At 35.8% G+C, this 21,170-nt stretch overlaps 1 protein-coding gene across 1 annotated transcript in view; it reads right to left on the reverse strand.

Annotated features, from left to right (window-relative positions):
• UVRAG (UV radiation resistance associated) overlaps positions 1-21,170 on the reverse strand; it is a 339,596-nt gene that overhangs the window by 172,907 nt on the left and 145,519 nt on the right. The window contains exon 7 of the mRNA XM_012002017.1: positions 15,290-15,395. Within this exon, the coding sequence (XP_011857407.1) occupies positions 15,290-15,395 (106 nt within the window). The remainder of the gene's footprint in view (positions 1-15,289; positions 15,396-21,170) is intronic.

The following is a 21,170-nucleotide window of genomic DNA, read 5'->3' on the forward strand; positions in this document are numbered from 1 at the left end:
AAACCAATTCTTTGAAAGACAATTTACCAAAACTCACAGTAGGAGAAAGAGGTAATAAAGAAATTAGGCAGGATATGGTGGCACATGGCTGTAATCTTACACTTTAGGAAGCCCAGGTGGGAGGACTGCTTGAGCCCAGAAGTTGGAGACCAGCCTAGGCAACATAGTGAAACTCCGTCCATAAAAAATTTAAAAAATAACAAAATTGGCTGGATGTGGTGGCATGCATCTGTAGTCCCAGCTACTCAGGAGGCTGAGGTGAAAGGATCACTTGAGCTCAGGAGTTCAAGGCTAGAGTGAGCCACGATTGTGCCACTGTACTCAGTCTGGGCAACAGAGCAAGACTCTGTCTCAAAAAAAAAAAGAAAAAAAAAAGAAAAAGAAAAGAGAGAGAGAAATTAAATCAACAATTACTAACCTTCCAAAACAGGATCAAAAAAAAAAAAAGTTCTACTTGGTTTCACAGTGAATTCTACTAAATGTTTAAGTAAGAAACAATACCAGTTCTTCAGAATCTCTTTCAGAAATTAGAAGCTGATGAACACTTTCTAACTCATTCTGTGAAGCCAGCATCACCCTGACACAAAAACCAGACAAAGACACTACAAAATATTAGCAAATCAAATCCAACAATGTATAAGAATAATTATATAACATGGCAACATGGAATTTATCCCAGGTAGACAAGGTTGGTTCAACATTCAAAGAGCAATTAATGTAATTCATCACATCAACAGGGTGAGGAAGAAAAATAGATATGATCATACATATTGATAGATACAGAAAAAGCATGTGACAAAACCCAATGATGATTCATGATAAAAACTTTCAGTTAATGAGGAAAAGAGGGGAACTTCCTTAACTGGTAAAGAACATCTACCAAATAATCTACAGCTAACATCATACTTAATAGTAAGAAACTAGATGCTTATCCCTTATGTCTGAAAACAAGACAAGGATGACACCTTTCATTCCTATTCAACATAGTTATACTTGAAGTCCTAGCTAATGAAATAAGACAAGAAAAAGAAAAAAAAAGCTACACATGTTGGGAAAGAAGAAATAAAATGATCTTTGTCTGCAGATAATATTTTTGTCTCTATATAGAAAATCCAAAAGAATTGACAAACAAAACAAAAAAAACACCCTCCTGGAAAAAGTAATTATAGCAAGATTGCAGAATATAGAATTAATACGTATAAAAAGTTAGATGTCTTCCTGTGTAACAGCAATGAACAAGTGGAATCAAATTATCCAATTATCCATCAAATTATTTTGTTAGTATCAAAACTGATTCTGAAGTTTATATAAAGGCAAAAGACCCAGAATACACAATACAATATTGAAGGAGAAGAACAAAGTTGGAAGACTGACAGTAGCCGATGTCTAGAATTACCATAAACTACAGTAATCAAGACAGGGTGGTATGGGTAAAAGAAGAGACAAATAGATCAATCAAATGGAACAGAGCCTAGAAATACACCCAAAAAATATAGTCAAAGAATACTTGACAAAGAAACAAAAGCAATTCAATGCAGAAAGGATAGTCTTTTCACAAATGATGAAACCACTGGACCGCCACATGCAAAAAATGAAAGGAAAGAAGGAAGAAACAGAGGGAGGGAGGGAGGGAGGTAGGATCAATCTAGATACAGGCCTTACACCCTTCACAAAAAGTTAACTCAAAACGCATTACAGATCTAAATGTGAAATTAAAAATTATACTTCTAGAAGATAACACAGGAGAAAACACAGAAGACTCTGGGTTTGGAGATAACTTTTTAGATATAACACCAAAAGCAAGATCCACGAAAAAAGAAATTGGTATCTTGGAAATCATTAAAATCTGCCAAAGATACTGTGTTAAGAGTAAAGACATGCCACAGACTGGGAGAAAAACTATGCAAAAAACATACCTGATAAAGAACTGGTATCCAAAATATACAAGGAATTCTCATTAAAAAAAAAAAAAAAAATACAGACAGGGTCTCACTATGTTGAGGTCTCACTTTTTGGGCCTGGCCTCAAAAAGCTCTTAATATTCAACATTAAGAAAACAAACAACCCTGGCTGGGTGCAGTGGCTCACGTCTGTAACACCAGCATGCTGGGAGTCCAAGGCAGGCAGATTATCTCAAGTCAGGAGTTCGAGACCAGCCTGATCAACACAGCGAAACCCCATCTTTGACAAAATTACAAAAAAAACCTGGCCGGGCACAGTGGTGTGCACCTGTAATCCCAGTTACTTGGGAGGCTGAGGGAGGAAAATTGCTTGAACCTGGGAGGTAGAGGTTTCAGTGAACCAAGATCGTGCCACTGCACTCCAGCCTGGGTAAAAGAGCGAGACTCCGTCTCCAAAAAAAAAGAAAACAAACAACCCAATTTAAAAATACAACAAAGAACTGAACAGGTATCTCATCAAAGAAGATATATAGATGGCAAGCATGCCATCTATAAGATGCTTAACATCATAAGTCATTAGGAAATTGCAAGTTAAAACAACAATGTGATATGACTACATACCCATTAGAATAAAATCGAAAACTCTCATACCACCAAATGCTGGCAAAGATATGGAACAACACGAACTGTCATTCACTGAAGGTGGGAATGCAAAATGGTACAGCCACTTTGACAGATAGTCTGGCAGTTTCTTACAAAGCTAAAATAGGCTTCCTATACAATCTAGCAATCATACTCTCATATATTAACCTGGATATTGAAAACTTACGTTTACACAAAACCCTACACACAAATGTCTACAACAACTTTATTCATAATTGCCAAAACTTGAAAGCAACCAAGATATACTTCAATAAGTCAACAGATAAACTGTGGTATATATACAATGGAGTATTATTCAGTGATAAAAAGAAATGAGCTATCAACCCATCAAAAGACAGAGAAATCATAAATGCATATTGCTAAATGAAAGAAGCCAGTCTGAAAAAGCTACATACTGTATGATTCCTACCGTATAAAATTCTGGAAAAGGCAAAATTATAGAGACAGTAAAAAGATCAGTCACCAGGGGAGGGAGAAAAGGATGAACACGTGGAGGATAGGATATTTTTAGGGCAATGAAACTATTCTGTTTGATGCTGTATAGATACATAATACAATACATTTGTCAAAACTCATAGAACTGTATAACATAAAGGGTAAATCCTAATGTAAACTATAGACTTTAGTTAATAATAATGTATTAATATTAATTAACCAATATAACAAATGTACCACACTAGTACAAGATGTTATAGCAGAAGACATTGGGGATGGGGTGGGTTATATGGGAAGTCTGTACTTTCTGCCTAATTTTTCTATGAATCTAAAACTACCTTGAAAAAGAAAGTTTATTTTTAAGTCATATTAAAAATCAATTTTAATGAATACACATTTAATAAAACAAAATTCCTGACCCATTCTACCAGCCAGAGATACAATTAAACTTGTTTGTTAACTTATGTTTCCATATAAATATTACATCAAACCACTGCTTAAACTTTACCCAGCCTCTTTTTTGCTCCAAAAGCCTTGCCTGAATTTACCTCCAGATACAAATCTGAAATTTTGTCCCCAAAATGAGTATGTATGTGCCTGAATATGTGTGCATACACACACAATTACTGCACTGTGAATGTGTATGTCCTTCTCTCCTGGTCTTTATCAGTGTCACTAATATACTTTTCATGATTTTCCATGACATAAATCTTAAGCAAACAGCAAATTGGTTATAGCTAGTCAATTTTTATCTCCTTCCTAAGGTATAAACAATTAAAATTGTAACTACAAAACTCATCCATTAAATAAATAGGTTACTAAGGATCCAGGATAAGCTGATAGAAAACTTTAAAAGGAAAAGGTTAGTATCTTGATTTGACTCACAAACAGTGAGGAAGCCTGGGAACTCAGTGAGATGCATCATGCTATGGCCTTGTTGAAGCAACGGGCATGGAAAATGATTTTTGGCAATGTGTTAAAAGTACTTACAGCAATCATTTCTCACCCAAGATGCTTTCTTACTCATCCCTGAAATACTGATTCTAAACAGATGGTATGATCATCTGTTAAAGACATTCAAGCTGAGAAAACAGCAGAAAAACTTATTTCCAATCACTATTATATTTAGCTTGAAAGGTCTATGAAATATGGCTTTACAAAGAATGTTCCTAAACAAACCAAACATTAATAAAGGCCCTACTACATGCTTCTAAATGAATGAGAAATGGTCTCTACTTTCTGTGAATTTAGGTCTACTGTAGATAAAAGCCATTTTGCCCTGCCGGCCCACTGTAAAAACAGAAACCAAAAGTCCACAACGTTCTAAGATCCAGAAGCAATCGAAGTGTCTATCAATAAATGAATGGATAAGCAAAATATGGTACATACATACAATGAAATACTATTCAGCTTTAATCAGGAAGGAAATTTCTGCAATATGCTATACCATGGATGAATCTTGAGGACATTATGCTAAGTGAAACTGCCAGCCATAAAAGGGTATACACTGCATGATTCCACTTATATGAGTTCCTTATACAGTACAGTCAAAGTCACAGAGACAAAAAGTAGAATGGTAGTTGCAAGGGGCTGGGAGTAGAGGGAAGCGAGGAGTTAGTGTTTAATGGGTACAGTTTCAGTTTAAAAGACTTCTGGAGATGGATGGTGATGATGGTTGCATGACATTTTGAAGGTATTTAATACCACCGGGCTGTACATTTAAAAATGAAATGAGATCATAAATCTTATATGTATTATAAAAATAATTAGAAAAAAAGTCAATGAGCTTGTTTATTATGAAAGAAAAAGGAATGAAGAAACAATCTGAGTTTTCTTTAGCAATGTAATAGTATAATTAAGAAGCCTAAGGTGTTCTTACATCACTGAGGAAAAAGGTAAAATCTTTAGGAAGCAATCTTTTCCCACAAAGAGTGAGGTATTCAACTTGCTTAACTTGAATTTTTCCACAAAATATGTAAATTGAATTCTACCTGGGCAGAGAAAGAAAATACAGAAAAAGAAAAGCAAATCTTCAGAAAACACAGGGATATGCCTGGCTAGGAGGATAATCTGCTCTATTCCAGGGTACATACTGAGATATGTTTTCTAGATTTAAAGAACTAAGGTTACAAGTTAATCTAAATACTACATTAATATGGGAAGGCATGTATGTGTATAGTGTTTGTGTTATGGTCCATGTTCAGAAACTGGCTCATTTACAGAAATATATCAAGTCATTCAAAACCAGAATTGTTGGCTCCAATTTCTGATGAGTAAACAAACCCATGTGGGATCTAGTTCTGCTTCCTTTCTAATGCATCAAAGACGAATTGCTCAAAGATCTTAATGTTCCATAATCTTCTAATGAGTTTCAGTGTTCTATTTATCTGTTTACTCCAAGTGTAATGTCACACATATATCTCCAATAGATTACTTTTAATTAGATTTTAGTGTTTCTATACAACACTATATGTGAACTGAAAATCACAGATACACACATTCCTATTTATGAGTCGTTGCCAAAAAAATGGGAAATGTTAAAACATTCATTTCAGAAAGATGACTAACGTATAAATAACACATTATACGTTGAGTATGCCAAATCTGAAAATCTGAAGTTCAAAACGCTACAAAATCTGAAACTTTCTGAGCACCAACATGACACTCAAGGAAAATGCTCATTGGGGTGTTTTGGATTTTGTATTTTTGATATGAGATGTTCTCTTAGTAACGGAACAAATGTCTTCACATTGATGATATTGGAGTTAAAACTTTTTGCCTTAGGGAAAAAGTTCCTAAAGCATGTTCCTGGGAATCGTGAGGGTTCCTGACATCTTTACAGACTCTTGTAAGATAAAATATAATAGCATAATACTAAGCTGTATGCCTCTTTTCCACTCTCATTTTCTCATAAGTCTATGATGGAGTTTACCAGAATCTGCAAGACTTATGATATTGCAACAGATTCACTGCAGAAGCAGATGTGAAAATCCAGGTGTCTTTTATTAGGCTAGACATAAGCTTAATAGAGTTAAATTCACAAAATATTTAAGCAATGCAATGCTAATTAAACCTTTTGTTCAGAAAAATATGCTTATTTTTCACAAAAAGGTATTGCTGAATTCTTTGAGATTTTTAAGAGTATAAAGGAGTCTTGAGACCAAAAACTTTGAGAATTGACAGCTTAGGGTATATTTTATCTTCATCTATAGTAATTTAAACCCCCCAAAATTGAAAATAATTAACAATCAGAAAAAAGTTTTTAAAACTGTGGCAGCTGTCCCAAAACTTAACACATTTGCTTTTAAATGTCATTTACAGGTTGTTTCTACTGCACCTACACCTAGTCAACCACTAAGAAAAGGAAAAGATTTCCTTAGAAAATATTTCCAATCAATTAATTTCACAGACTTAGCAATAACAGGCTTAGAACCCGGGTTTAGCCAGGAGGATACAGCAAAAATATGTAATAATAAAATGTACAGGAGCTCTGCTTCTGGTGTAAAAGAATAAGTACGCAACAAATTGGTCCTCTCATAGAGGATACAGACTATGGATAACAGATATAGACTATGGAAAAAATACAAAAATCACTACTTGAAGGTTCTTGAGAATGATCAATGGCAGGCATATTTTGGAGTTGAGTCAGAACTTGGCATAAACAACCAATAAAATGAAATTCCCCTTTTCTGTGGCTTTTCCCTGAGGGTGGCTGCAAACTCCAAAAGAAAGTCAACTTTCTTTCTGACCAGAGGAACCAGGGAAAAAATGGTCAGGCAATCAAGAGTGCAAGAATAGAGGAAGGCAGAGAACAGGCACCCTAGATTCTGTTTAAATTCAACCTAAGTCTCTTAAGTCCTATACTACACATGCATGAGACAAACAGAAAGAAGCTTGCGCCTAAGGGTAAAAGAACTACACTGAAATCTGAGCCAATGTTCATTGCAGGCATGACAGTTTGAGCCTAACCAAGAACTATCTGCTAAAATAAAAACATCAACATTTTTTGGAACAAAGTAACAAAATCCAGAGATTCCACCAAATTGCATTCACAATGTCCAAGATACTATGCAGTATTACCTAATATATGAAGAGTCAAGAAAATGTGACTCACTCTCTAGGGAGGAGAAAACCAACAGATGCCAACCCCAAGATGATCCAGATGTTAGGATTACCAAAAACTTTAAAGCCACTCTCACAAATATGTCAACAAAAATTGAAATATTCTTATAGTGAATAAAAGGATGTGAAATATCAGCAGAGAACTAGAAAATATTTAAAAGGTCCAGATTTCTGCTCCTGGGCAAGATGGAATAGGAAAAAAAGAACACTGCCCAACTAATTTTACCAGGCTACCATAATCCTACTACCAAAATCCGAAAAGGCAATTCAAAACATTGTATCACAACATCCCTAATAAATACAGGTGCAAAATTTCTTAAATTATTACCAAAGCAAACCCAAGACAATATGAAGGAAAAAAATTTATAAGAACAAATCCAACAAAACACAGAAATAATTATATATTATAATCAATGTAGGTTTACTGCAGAAATGCAATGTTAAACATTTGAAAATAAACCAATAAGAGAATAAAGAAAAAAACCATATGATCATTTCAATGGATATAGAAAAACCACCTGACAAAATTCAATGTCTATTCATGATAAAAACTCTCAGAAACTAGGAATAAGAGGAACTTCCTAAAATTAATGAAGGGCATTCCTAGCACTATATTTAATAGAGAAACGATGAATGGTTTCTCCCTAAAACCAGTAACAAGGTGAGGATTCCTGTTCTAACTACTTTTTTGTCCAACACTGTAATGGATGAAAATCAAAGGGCATAAAACTCTACAAGTTTGCCGTTATGATTGTTTACACAGAAAATCCCAAAAAACTATAAATAACTAGCATAATGAATAAGTTAATAAAACAAGATTGTAATACAGAAGATTAATAAGTTAAAATTAATTGTATTCTTACATACTAGCAGCAAACGAATGAGAAATAAAAATTCAAAAACAGTTCCACTTGTAATAATGCCTCCCCTGCCAAAAAACTCCCATAAAACACTTAAGAATAACTCTAACAAAAGATGTCCAAAATCTCTACAGTGAAAGCTACAACATTATAAAGAGAATCAGAGAGAAATCTAAGTAAAAGAGATATACACGATGTTCACGGACTGAAAGACCTAATATTGTTAAGACAGCAATTCTCCATAATTTTATCTACAGCTTCTTATCAAAATTCCAGCAGGCCTTTTTTGTGTGTGTGTAGGAATTGACAAACTGATTCTCAAATTAACTTGGAAATATAAAGAACCCAGAAAAACCACAGAAGTCTAAAAAAAAAAAAAACAAAGTTGGAAGATTTACCCGGTCAAGTTTTAAGATGACAAATCTACAATAATAAGTGAGTTGGCTATTGGGGAAATACAGACATATAGATCAATGGAACAGAATAGAAAATCCAGAAATAGATGTACACATATATGATCAATTGATTTTGAACAAACATGTCAAGGCAATTAAATGAGGAATGAAAAGACTATTCAATAAATGATGCTAATCATGATATCCAATGATGGATATCAACTGGATATCCATGTAGGGGGAAAAAATTACCCTTACTTATGTGATACAAAACAATGAACTACAGAACTATAAGAGAGGTGGATTGGAGATGTACATGGAAAGCCCAAAACTATTAAACTGTTAGAACAAAACATAGGAGAAAATTCCTGTGACCTTGGGTTACGCAAATATTTCTAACACAAAAATCCCTGAACACAAAAAATTAAATTAAAATTAAATACGTTGGATTTCATCAAACTTCAAAACTTTTGCTCTTTAGAAAATACTGTTAAGAATACAAAAAGGCAAGACACAGACCGAAAAGAAAGTATTCCCAACACACAAAACAGAAAAAGGATTTGTATACAGAAACACACACATCTACTTACAAACCAAAAATAAGACGACAAAAATCTGAATTAAAAATGAAAAAAGACTGGTTGGGTACGGTGGCTCACACCTGTAATCCCAGCACCTTGGGAGGCCAAGGTGGGCAGATCACAAGGTCAGGAGATTGAGACCATCTTGGCTAACATGGTGAAATCCCATCTCTACTAAAAATACAAAAAAAAAAAAAAGTTAGCTGGGTATGGTGGCGGGCGCCTGTAGTCCCAGCTACTTGGGAGGCTGAGGCAGGAGAATGGTGTGAACTCGGGAGGCGGAGCTTGCAGTGAGCCCAGATCGTGCCACTGTACTCCAGCCTGGGCAACAGAGTGAGACTCCATTTCAATAAAAAAGAGAAAAGACTTCGGGAGGCTGAAGCAGGAGGATTGCTTGAGGTCAGGAGTTTGAGGCCAGCCTGAGAAATACAGCAAGTCTGCCTCTACAAAAAATAGAAAATTATCTGGGCAGGTGGCTACTCAGGAGGCTGAGGCAGGACAACTTGAGCCTAGGAGTTTGATGCTGCAGTGAGCAATGATCGTGCCACTGCACTCTAGCCTGGGTGACAGAGCAAGACCTTATTTCCTTAAAGAAGACAGCAGGAGCAAGAGAAAACAAATCTGAAACTACTTTACACGTATACTAGGACTGAACAAATGAGTACATAAATGACAGATAATGGGAGCCAGGTTTCTCACTATCAGAAAAAGATAATACAAATAAACAACATGAAGGGGACAGCTAGAAAGCACTTTGTGGTATTAAAGTATAAATAATTCGTATTAACTTTTCTTTTCTTTTTTCTTTTTTTTTTTTTTTTTTTTTTTTTTGTGAGACGGAGTCTCGCTCTGTCGCCCAGGCTGTAGTACAGTGGTGCGATCTCGGCTCACTACAACCTCAGGCTCCCAGACTCAAGTGATTCTCCTGCCTCAGCCTCCCGAGTAGCTGGGACTACAGGTGCCTACCACCACACCCAGGTAATTTTTTTAAATGTATTTTTAGTAGAGTGGGGTTTCACCGTGTTAGCCAGGATGGTCTCTATCTCCTGACCTTGTGTTCCGCCCACCTCGGCCTCCCAAAGTGCTGGAATTATAGGCATGAGCCACCATGCCCGGCCCCAACTCATTTTAATACATAGAGAGAGAGATAGAAACATGTGCATACATAGCTCTGTCCACTGAGAGATCCTAGAAGCAATCCAGTGGCAACAAGCCCACATCTTGTTTAATATCATTATTTAATATTTGATATTAAATTTAATATTTTAATATTAAATTTAATTTTTTAATTAAAATATTAAATCATTTAATATTTTAATTAAATTAATAACATTTAATATTTGTTTAATATCATTATTAAACAAAAAGAACAGGGCTCTTGGAGAAATGGCTAATTCTAGGGCTGGGATGGGGAAAACACAAGATGAGACTGGATCATATAGTGCCAAGGAGTAAGGAAGTCTTTTAAAAACGAACAAAGAGATAGGGGTGTATCAAAAGGACGTAAGAGCCAACTGGAAAGATCTCTCAATGGCCAAATCCAAAACTGAGCAAGAAAATAAATAACATAGTACTGGATTGTAACCCAAAGTATAAAATAAACATGCATGAGCCCACACTAGCAAGTCATTAAATAAACAAATAAGTGGTGGGAGAAGAGACACATTTTCCTCTCAAAGAATTTCAAATAATATATGTACATATTCCTCCATCCAGGAGGTGGAATTTAATTCCCTTCCTCTTGATTGTAGGCTAACTAAGTAACTTGTTTTCAAAAAACAGAGTATAGAAAGGGAACTTTGTATTGGAGAAACCTGGGAGATACTACCTTAACCAAAAGACCGAGGTTTACATCAACAGTGATTAGTCAGTGATTTTAAAAAGGAAAACAGAGAAACACATAGATCGGAGAAGACTAGGAAAAAATGATGACTAAATCCAATGTGGTTTCCTGGACTAAATACTGAAACAAAAATAGGCATCAGAACCCAGTCAATCAACAGAAAAACATCAGACAAATCCTAATTAAGGAATATTCTGTAAAATACCTGCCCCATTAAAGCCCTCAAAACTGTCAGGGTCATCAAAAATAAGAAAAGTCTGAAAGATTTTCAAAACCATGAAGAATCTAAGGAAGTATGATTACTATTACTATATGCAGTATATTTTCCTGGATAGGATTATGGAATAGAAAAAGGACATTAGTTAAAAGCTGGGAAAAAAAAAAAACTGAACCTTGGTTCCATGGACCTTGGTTAACAATAATTTATCAATATAGGTTCATCAATTGTAACAAATGTACCACATTAAGCAAGATATTAATAATAGGAGAAATTGGGTGTGGTACATATAGGGTAAGTCCCTGTACTATCTTTGTGATAATTCTATCAATCTAAAACTCTTCTAAAATTCAAAGTTTATTTATTTTCAAAAAGACATTAATGGCAACACTGGTGAAATGTGAATAAAATCCATAGTTAATAATATCATATCAATGTCCTTTTTTTAATTAACCACACACCATGTCAAACGTACCATGGTTATGTAAGATGTTAACATTAGAGAAACCAGATGAAAGGTATGTGGGAACTCTCTGAATTATCTTGGCAAGTCTCCTACAAATCTAAAATAAAGAGTTTATTTTTAGTGGGCAAAAATATTTTAACTGATACTTCTTTCTTTTTCTTTTGAGATGGAGTCTCACTCTGTCACCCAGGCTGGAATGCAGTGGCGCAATTTTGGCTCACTGCAACCTCTGCCTCCCGGGTTCAAGTGATTCTCCTGCCTCGGCCTCCCAAGTGCGTGGGACTACAGATGCACGCCACCATGCCCAGCTAATTTTTTCTACTTTTATTAGAAACAGGATTTCACCATATGGGCCAAGCTGATCTCGAACTCCTGACCTAGTGAACCACCTGCCTTGGCCTCCCAAATTGCTGGGATTACAGGCATGGGCCACTAAACTGATAATTCTTAAAAGATGCATGCATATCCAATAGGATATGAAAAAATGCTCATCATGGAAATACGATTCAGAACAAAAAGAGAAAATGCTATATAAGTGCTAGAATAGCTAAAATGTAAAAAGACTGACCTCTTAAATGAAGTAGACAAATGCTTGAAAGACACAAGCTACCAAAGTTCATGCAAAAGGTAAATTATTAAAGAAACTTAATTCCCAGATCAAAAACCTTCCCACAAAAAATCCTCCAGACCCAGATGGCTTCAATGTAAATTCTACCTAACATTCCCATTCCACACGTATTCTTCCTGAAAACAAAAAGGGGGAAAACACTTTCCAAAAGTGAGTTGAGGCCAACGTCACCCTGACAACAAAATGAGACAAAGAGATTACAAGAAAACAAACTACAGACTAACATTCTTTATAAATACATACACACAATTTCTTTAAAATTTTTTAACAAATTAAATCCAATAATAAGTGTTAAAAAGTAATTCACCATGACCAAGAGGGCTCTCCCCAGGAATGCAAAGTTGGGTTAACATTAAAAAATCAACCGGCCGGGCACAGTGGCTCACACCTGTAATCCCAGCACTTTGGGAGGCCAAGACGGCCGGATCACGAGGTCAGGAGATTGAGACCATCCTGGCTAACATGGTGAAACCCCGTCTCTACTAAAAAGACAATCAGCCGGGCGTGGTGGTGGGCGCCTGTAGTCCCAGCTACTCAGGAGGCTGAGACAGGAGAATGGCGTGAACCTGGGAGGCAGAGCTTGCAGTGAGCTGAGATCGTGCCACTGCACGCCAACCTGGGGGACAGAGCAAGACTCCGTCTCAAAAAAAAAAAAAAAAAAAATCAACCAATGTATTTCACCATAATACCAGAAGACAAAAAACATACATTTATCTAAACAGATAATGGGAAAGGAATTTGACAAAATCTGAAACAAACTGTGCGTGATGGTACACGCCTATAATCCCAGCTACTCGGGAGGCTCAGGTGAGAGGACCACATGAGGCCAGGAGTTCAAGAGCAGTCCGGGCAACACAGTGAGATCTCACCTTGAAACAAACAAAAAAATTATAAAACGTAAGTAAAAATTCAAAATGACAACAGCAGAAATTTCATAAATATAATTAAATGCCAAAAAACATTAGGCATTCATGTAATGTGAGAAGATGCCAAATTTTTGAAAGTCACCAAGTATGAACCCAATTTCTTATAACACAGTTAATCACACGTGGTCTTGGAAGTTAATCCGATTTCTTTCAACATCAAATATGCCTTCTTGCTGAATTTTTACTTAGGTTAAAATGAAAATTATTTCTTAAATATTGGAAATGGATGGGTTGGAATACAATGGCCATGGGCCAAGTTGAAAAGTAAATGAGTAAAAGACAAATAGTAAAGTTTTCTAATATGCTACAGGTAAACCTTAAAGTGACTCACTAATTAACATGTAGATGGCATTATTCTCTAACATTCTCTAAAAGGAAACAAGTAAACCAGATTATCTGTCTCTATGTCAAATGATTGTGGGAAAGCTGTTTCCCTTCTTTAAGCTTCATTTTACCGTCCTATTTTAAGAGGACATTATGCTAGATTCATTCTTAAATTCAACAAATACTTACTGAGCACCTACTGTGCGGCAAACACTTTTCTAGATGCTGGAAATACACCAATGTAAAAAAAAAGAAGAAGAAAAAAAAAAGAGAGAGACAAAAATCCCTCGCCTTACAGAGTTTAGAGAGATAGAAAATTATGCAAAATATGTATCATGGTAAATGATAATGAATATTACAGGGAACAATAAAGCAGGAAAAGGGACAGAATGTACTGAGGGGGCTATAGTTTTGAATGGGGTTATTAGGGAACTAGATGATTTCTAGGTTCACGTTCAGTTCAAAAATCCAGTGATTTTTCTTCTGTGTTGACTAGGCAGCATAAAAACACACAGTGAACCTCTGAACTTGACCTCTTTAAACTCACACATTCTGTTACCTTGCTCTGTGTCACCACTTATATTCTTTTAAAAACGGGATTAAAAATACATTTTTCCACACTGAGATACAGCATATGCTGTCATTTAATGAAACAAGTATTTAACAGTCTTGCCTTGGGAGAGGAAAACAAAAATAAAACCTAGCAATTTTCCCCAAAGGTTCTAAAAATCCAGCATTTTTATACACTACAGAAAGAATTAAAATCAGTGATTTTTCGTCGCCCTTCAATAGTCTGAAATTTAGTCTTCTGCTGGGGCTAAGTTACAACAAGAGGTGGTTTAACAGCATCTTTGAAATGGAAGATGCTTTTATAGACAAGGAAAGTCACGTGAATAATAAGAATTACTACTACACCTATTGCAGCTACCCTATTTTGTATGTTTGCTACCTGCCAAGTATAGCACTAGCTATAAAATCAGCAACTGTATACAGTTTGAACTAACATATTAATTTTAAATTCCATGAGAGGGAAGTTTCTGCAAGGTTAAGTGCATTGCTGCTTTTCTACACTTCTACTATATGATTATCTTGGGCAGATCTTCAAGGCAACAAAAAGCTTTCGTTTGGGGCTGTAAAGGCCCTCTGCTAAGCTGAGACGGGTGTAAATGACAATAGGAAGATGCCTATCTGTGATAATGAGTTCACACAAACAAATATTTAAATAATTTTATCTAGAACTTAATTTGAAGATCTGAATTTTATTTTAAGTCCAATCCACAGCACAAAGTTCCTCAAAAGCTATTCATACCCAAATGGCTTTTTAAAAAAGCTCAGTTTATTAGCCATACCCACTACTGTGCTTACAAAAACACAATATTCATTACAAAATAGACATTTTTTCCACTCCACTAGGAAAAACAACTCAAAATTATATTAATATCTTCAATCTGCCCGTTTGGGTTAGGATTTCTGTTTCTTTGGAAATGGCTCCTTAATAAGAGTTTTCCCAAAAGAGATCACTGTCCACAAACCAGACTTATTTTGCTCAGTCCAAATACTTTTTAAATTCATCTTTTAAAAGTAGATTAGCTCCCATAGTTTATTTTTTTTCCTCCTGGCAGCTATTTTTCATTCACTATATAATTCATGTTTAGAGTTCACATTAATAAAACTGCCTGTTAATTATCTTCTAAGTAATTTTATGTAATATAAAGTTTCATCTAGCAGAATAAAGCAGGCACTTTGCGTGTTACACTATTAGCAGATGGGAAAGTTTATTTCCAACATTTAAATGCCAATAGAACTCTCAGTAGAACATTAATAAGATAAAAACTATCTAAAGGGTTTTTTAAAATTAACCCTAGAAGAATATGATACTCTCCTTTAGAAAACAAGAAGTGTAAACAGGTAAATACATAAAAACCTACCAGCTCATTGCTTGTAGATGTGAGTCTTAGTTTTTCTTCAATTTCCTTCCCAATTTTCTGAACAGTTACCTGAGTCTGTTTAATTGCACACTGGGCTCTATGAAGCCTAGAAATATAAGTTATAGAAAAATGTAAATGAGTTGACAGTAAACTCAACAAAGAGCCTCAGATATAAATGACAAACCTTGAGGATACAAAGATTTAATAATGAACCCAATTTATTTAATTATCTAGCATATTCACAATGAAATAACAAGGAATACAATAAATCCTAAAACATTAAAGCTCTAAAACACCCTTTTTATACCTGCCTGCCTGCCTCTGATGTATTGTCAGGTAAGATGAAGAACTCAAAGGAGTCGGGAAGAGCCCTGAGAAAGTAATATAGTAAAATCCTATCATTTTACAGATATGGAAACTGAGGCCCAGTGAAATTAAGTGGATTGCTAAAGTCACCGAGAGAGTATCACCATTATCAAAGGCGACTATTACTTCTAGGTATCCATAAAGAAAAAAGGAATTCACAGTAATCCCAGCTGAGAAGGTTGAATCAAAGCAGATAGCACTCTCAAAGAGATAAGAAAAAAGCAAAAGATGATAGAAAAGACAAATAGGAGGAATTAAATACTTGGCCAGGTTCAAACTAGCAACTACATTTTCAGTAAGGTCTCTTTCAAGGAGCACTGAAAATATTAAGAGCTATTTTTATTTTTAAGTTATGGTTTTGTGTTTTTGCTTCTTGGTCTCTTTATCTTTATTTTAGTTTAATTTTATTTTGAGACAGGGTGTCACTCTGTCGCCCAGGCTGGAGTACAGTGGTACAAACACGGCTTACTGCAGGCTTGACCTCCGAGGCTCCAGTGATTCTCCTACCTCAGGCCCCTAGATAGCTGGGACTACGGGCATGCACAACCACGCCTGGCTAATTTTTGTATTTTTTGCAGAGACGAGGTTTCACCATGTTGCCCAGACTGGTCTCAAACTCTGTGTTCAAGCAATCTGCCCGCCTCTCAAAGTATTAGGATTACAGCACTATGCCACTGAGCCTGGTTTCTTTATCTTTAAATATAGCTCATGTATTTCTTATACATTTCCATACCAAATGGTCAAACTGTCTTTATTTGTAGATGACATAATTGTCATGTGGGAAATCATCAGAAATCTACAAAACAAACACTAAAATTAATAAGTTAATTTAGCAAGGTCATGGGATATAAGGTCAATATACAAAAAAAAAACAATGATATTTCTGTATGTAGGCATACCTCACTTTACTGCACTTTGCTTTATTGTGCTTCATAGATATTGCTTTAAAAAAATAAACAAATTGAAGGTTTTTGACAACCCTGAGTCAATCAAGTCTACTGGAGCCATTTTTCCAACAGCATGTACTCACTTCATGTCTCTGTCACATTTTAGTAATTCTCACAATATCTCAAACTTTATCATTATTATTATATCTGTTATGGTGATCTGTGATCAGTGATCTTTGGTGTTGCTATTATAATTATTTTGGAGCACCATGAGCTGCACCCATATAAGATAGTGAACTTTATTGATAAATGTTGTGTGTTCTGACTGCTCCACTAATTGGCCATTCCCAGTCTCTCTTCCTCGCCTTGGGCCTCCATATTCCCTGAGACACAACAATAATGAAATTGGGTCAAGCCTTACAGTGGCCTCTAAGTGTTCAAGTGAAAAGAACAGTCCTACATCTCTCACTTTAAATCAAAAACTAGAAATGACAAAGCTTAGTGAGGAAGGGATGTGAAAAGCCAAGATAAGTCAAAAGCTAGGCCTCTTGCATGAAACAGTCAGCCAAGTTGTGAATGCAAAGGAAAAGTTCTTGAAGGAAATTAAAAGTGCTACTCCGGTGAACACGTGAATGATAAAGTAAAACAGCCTTATTGTTGATGCGGAAAGAGTTTTACTGGTCTGGATAGAAGATCAAACCAGCCACAACATTCTCTTAACCCAAAGCCTAATTCAGAGCAAGGACCTAACTCTCTTCAAATTTTTGAAGGCTGAGAGAGGTAAGGAAGCTGCAGAAGAAAAGGTGGAAGACAGCAGAGATTGGTTTATGAGGTTTAAGGAAAGAAGCCATCTCCAGAACATCGACGTGTAAGGTGAGGCAGGAAGTGCTAATGGAGAAGCTGCAATAAGTTACTCGGTAGCTCTAGCTAAGATCATCAGTGAAGGTGGTTATACTAAACAACAGGTTTTCAACATAGATGAAACAGTCTTCTGTTGAAAGAAGATGCCATCTAGGACTTTCACAGGTAGAGAGGAGAAGTCAATGCTTGGCTTCAAAGCTTCAAAGGACAGGCTGACTCTCTTATTAGGGGTTAATGTACCTGCTGATTTTAAGTTGAAGCTAACGCTCATTTACAACTCTGAAGATCCTGGGGCCCTTAAGAATTATGCTAAATCTACTCCGCCTGTGTTCTATAAATGGTACATCAAAGCCTGGATGACAATGCATCTGTTTACAGCACGGTTTTACGAATATTTTAGGACTCTTGAGACCTAATGCTTAGAAAAAAAGATTTCTTTCAAAATATTACTGTTCATTGGCAATGCACCTGGTCACCCCAGAGTGCTGATGGGCATGTACAAGGAGATTAATGTTTTCACGTCTGCCAACACATTATCTATTCTGTAGCCCATGGATGAAGGAGGCATTCCAACTTTCAAGTATTATTATTTAAGAAATACATTCATAAGGCTAGAGTTTCCATAGATAATTCATTCTTCTAGTGGATCTGGGCAAAATCAATGGAAAACATTTTGGAAAGGATTCACCATTCTGAATGCCATTCAGAACATTCATGATTCATGGGAGTAGGTAAAAATATCAACATTAACAGGAGTTTGGAAGAAGCTGATTCCAGCCCTCATGGATGACTTTGAGGGGTTCAAGACTTCAGTGGCGGAAGTAACTGCAGACATGGTTTTAATAGCAAGAGAATTAGAATTATAAGTGGAGCCTGAAGGTATGACTGAATTGCTGTGATCTCATGATCAAACTTGATTGGATGAGGAGTTACTTTTTATAGTTGAGCAAGAAAAGTGGTTTTTTGAGATGGAATCTACTCCTGGTGAAGAAGCTATAAACACTGTTGAAATGACAACAAAAAATTTATATCATCATAAACTTAGCTGATAAAACAGTGGCAGGGTTTGAGGGGAAGGACTGACTCCAATTTTGAAAGAAGTTCTACTCTGGGTAAAATGTTATCAAACAGCATTGCATGATACAGAGAATCATGCATGAAAGAAGAGTCAACTGATATGTCAAACTTCATGTTGTCTTATTTTAAGAAATTGTCACAGTCACTCCAACCTTCAGTAACTACCAATCTGATCAATCAGCAGCCATTGACATGGAGGCAAGATCCTCCACCAGCAAAAAGATATGGCTTGCTGAAGGTTCAGATGATCATTAGCATTTTTTAGCAATAAAAGATGTTTTAATTAAGGTATGTACATTGTTTTTAGACATAATGCTATTTCACACTTAATAGACTACAGCATAGTGTAAACATAACTTTTATATGCACTGGGAAACCAAGAAGTTCATGTGACTCGCTTTATTGCAATATTTGCTTTACTGCTTTGTTGCGATATTTGCTTTACTGGGGTAGCCCGGAACCAAATCCTCAGTATCTCCAAGGTATTCCTGTATTAGCCCCAAACAATTGAGATACGAAATTCTTAAATAATACTTTAATGACAGCATCAAAAAACATAAAATATTTAGGGATGAAATAAAAGATGTGCAAGACTCAACCCTGAAGTCACAAAACATTGCTACAATAAAGAAGAACTAGTAAGTAAAAAATACATGTACATGGACTGGAAGATTCCATATTGTTAAAGATGTCAGCTTTTCCCAAATGGGTAAATAGCTTGAGACTCCCAATCACAGTCCCAAAGGATTTTGTTTTTGACAGAAATTAATAAGCTGATACTGTAATTTATATAGAAAAGCAAATAATCTAGAAGTGACAAACCAATCTTGAAATAGGCCAGATTTCAAGAGTTTCTATTAAGTTACATAATTAAGATAATATGGCATGGTCATGGAGATTAAAAAACAAATAGATCAATAGAAGAGAATAAAGTGCACCATAATACTCCTACACATATACAGCAAATTAATTTTTGACAAAGGAATCAAGGCAAATCAGTGCAGAAAACAAAGTTTTTTAAACAAAGGTGCTATGGAACACTGAATAAGCATAGAAAAAAATCAATCTCATCTCCTATTTCATACACACAAAAATTAATTTAAAGAGGATCACAGTAAATATAAAAGCTGAAATCATAATACTTATGGCCAAAAATATAGGACTATCTCTTGCAACCTTGAGGTAGACAAATATTCAGTAGAGAAGACATAAAAAGAATTAATCATAAAACTAAAAAGGAATAAACTAGACTTTAAAAAAATGAGAAATACCTGTTAATCTTAACAAAGCTGCCATTAGGAAAATAAAACAGTCCACAGACTGGGAGGAAATATTTGCAAAGCACCTATCTGACTATAAAGAATTCTTATAAATCAGTAATCAAGACAGTCAATTAAAAATGGACAAAAGAGTGAAATAAACACATCACAAAAAAGATACAAGAATGGCCAATAAGCATAGGAAAAGTCACTCAAAGTCTTAGTCATCAGGGAAATGCACATTAAAATCATAATGAGGTGCCATTTCACACCTGTTAGAATAGATAAAATTAAAATGACAACACTAAATGCTGGCAACGATGTGGAACAGCTAAAACTTGCATGCGTTGCTGGCAAAAATGTATCAGGCCGGTGCAAAAGTAACTACAGTTCTTGCAATTATTTTAAATTTAAATTTAAATTGCAAGAACCCATGAGATCAGGAGATCAAGCCCATCCTGGCCAACATGGTTAAACCCCATCTCTACGAAAATCCAAAAAGTTAGCCAGGCATGGTGGCACACGCCTGTGGTCCCAGCTACTTGGGAGGCTGAGGCAAGGGAATCGCTTGAACCCGGGAGGCAGCGGTTGCAGTGAGCTGAGATCGTGCCATTGTACTCCAGCCTGGCGACAGAGCAAGATTCCGTTTCAAAAAAAAAAAAAAAAGGGGGGGGGGGGGGGGCAAGAACTGCAATTACTTTTGCACCAGCCTAATAAAGTAACAGTGCCTTTTTTAGAAAGTATTAGCTATTAAGTTAAACATACATTTAACCTAAGGCCCAGCAATTCTACTCCTAGGTATTTACCCAAGAAAAATAAAAAACATGTCTACAAGAAGCTTTGTATAAGAATGTTCATAGAAAACAATCCAAATGTCTATCAAAGAGAAGAATTGACAGTTGAGCTATATTCACATAATGAAAATCTACTTAGCAATAAAAAGGAACACACCACTGGTACATACAACAATATGGATGGATCCCAAAAACAATATGTTGAGTGAAAAAAGCCAGAAACAGAAAAGTCCATATTGTATAATTCCCTTTTCACAAAGTTCAAGAACAGGTAAAACCAACCTATGATGACAAATCAAGAGTGGTTGGGACTGACATAGAGAGAAGAGGGAACAAAGCAACTATCTGAGGTGATGGAAATATTCTAAGTCTTTATTTTTCTAGACGGGGTCTCACTTTGTCACCTAGGTTGGAGTGCACTGGCATGACCATAGTTCACTGCCCCCTCAAATTACTGGACTTAAGGGATCTTCCTGCCTCAGCCTTCCGAGTAGCTGGGACTACAGGAGCGTGCAACTGGGTCCAGCTAATTTTTTGTAGAGACAGAGTCTCACTATGCCCAGGCTTGTCTCAAACTCCTGGCCTCAAGCCATCCTTCCGCCTCAGCCTCCCAGAGTGTTGGGATTACAAGAGTGAG

The sequence above is a fragment of the Mandrillus leucophaeus genome, unplaced genomic scaffold (genome assembly GCF_000951045.1).
Source record: "Mandrillus leucophaeus isolate KB7577 unplaced genomic scaffold, Mleu.le_1.0 Scaffold674, whole genome shotgun sequence".
Classification (NCBI taxonomy): Eukaryota; Metazoa; Chordata; class Mammalia; order Primates; family Cercopithecidae; genus Mandrillus; species Mandrillus leucophaeus.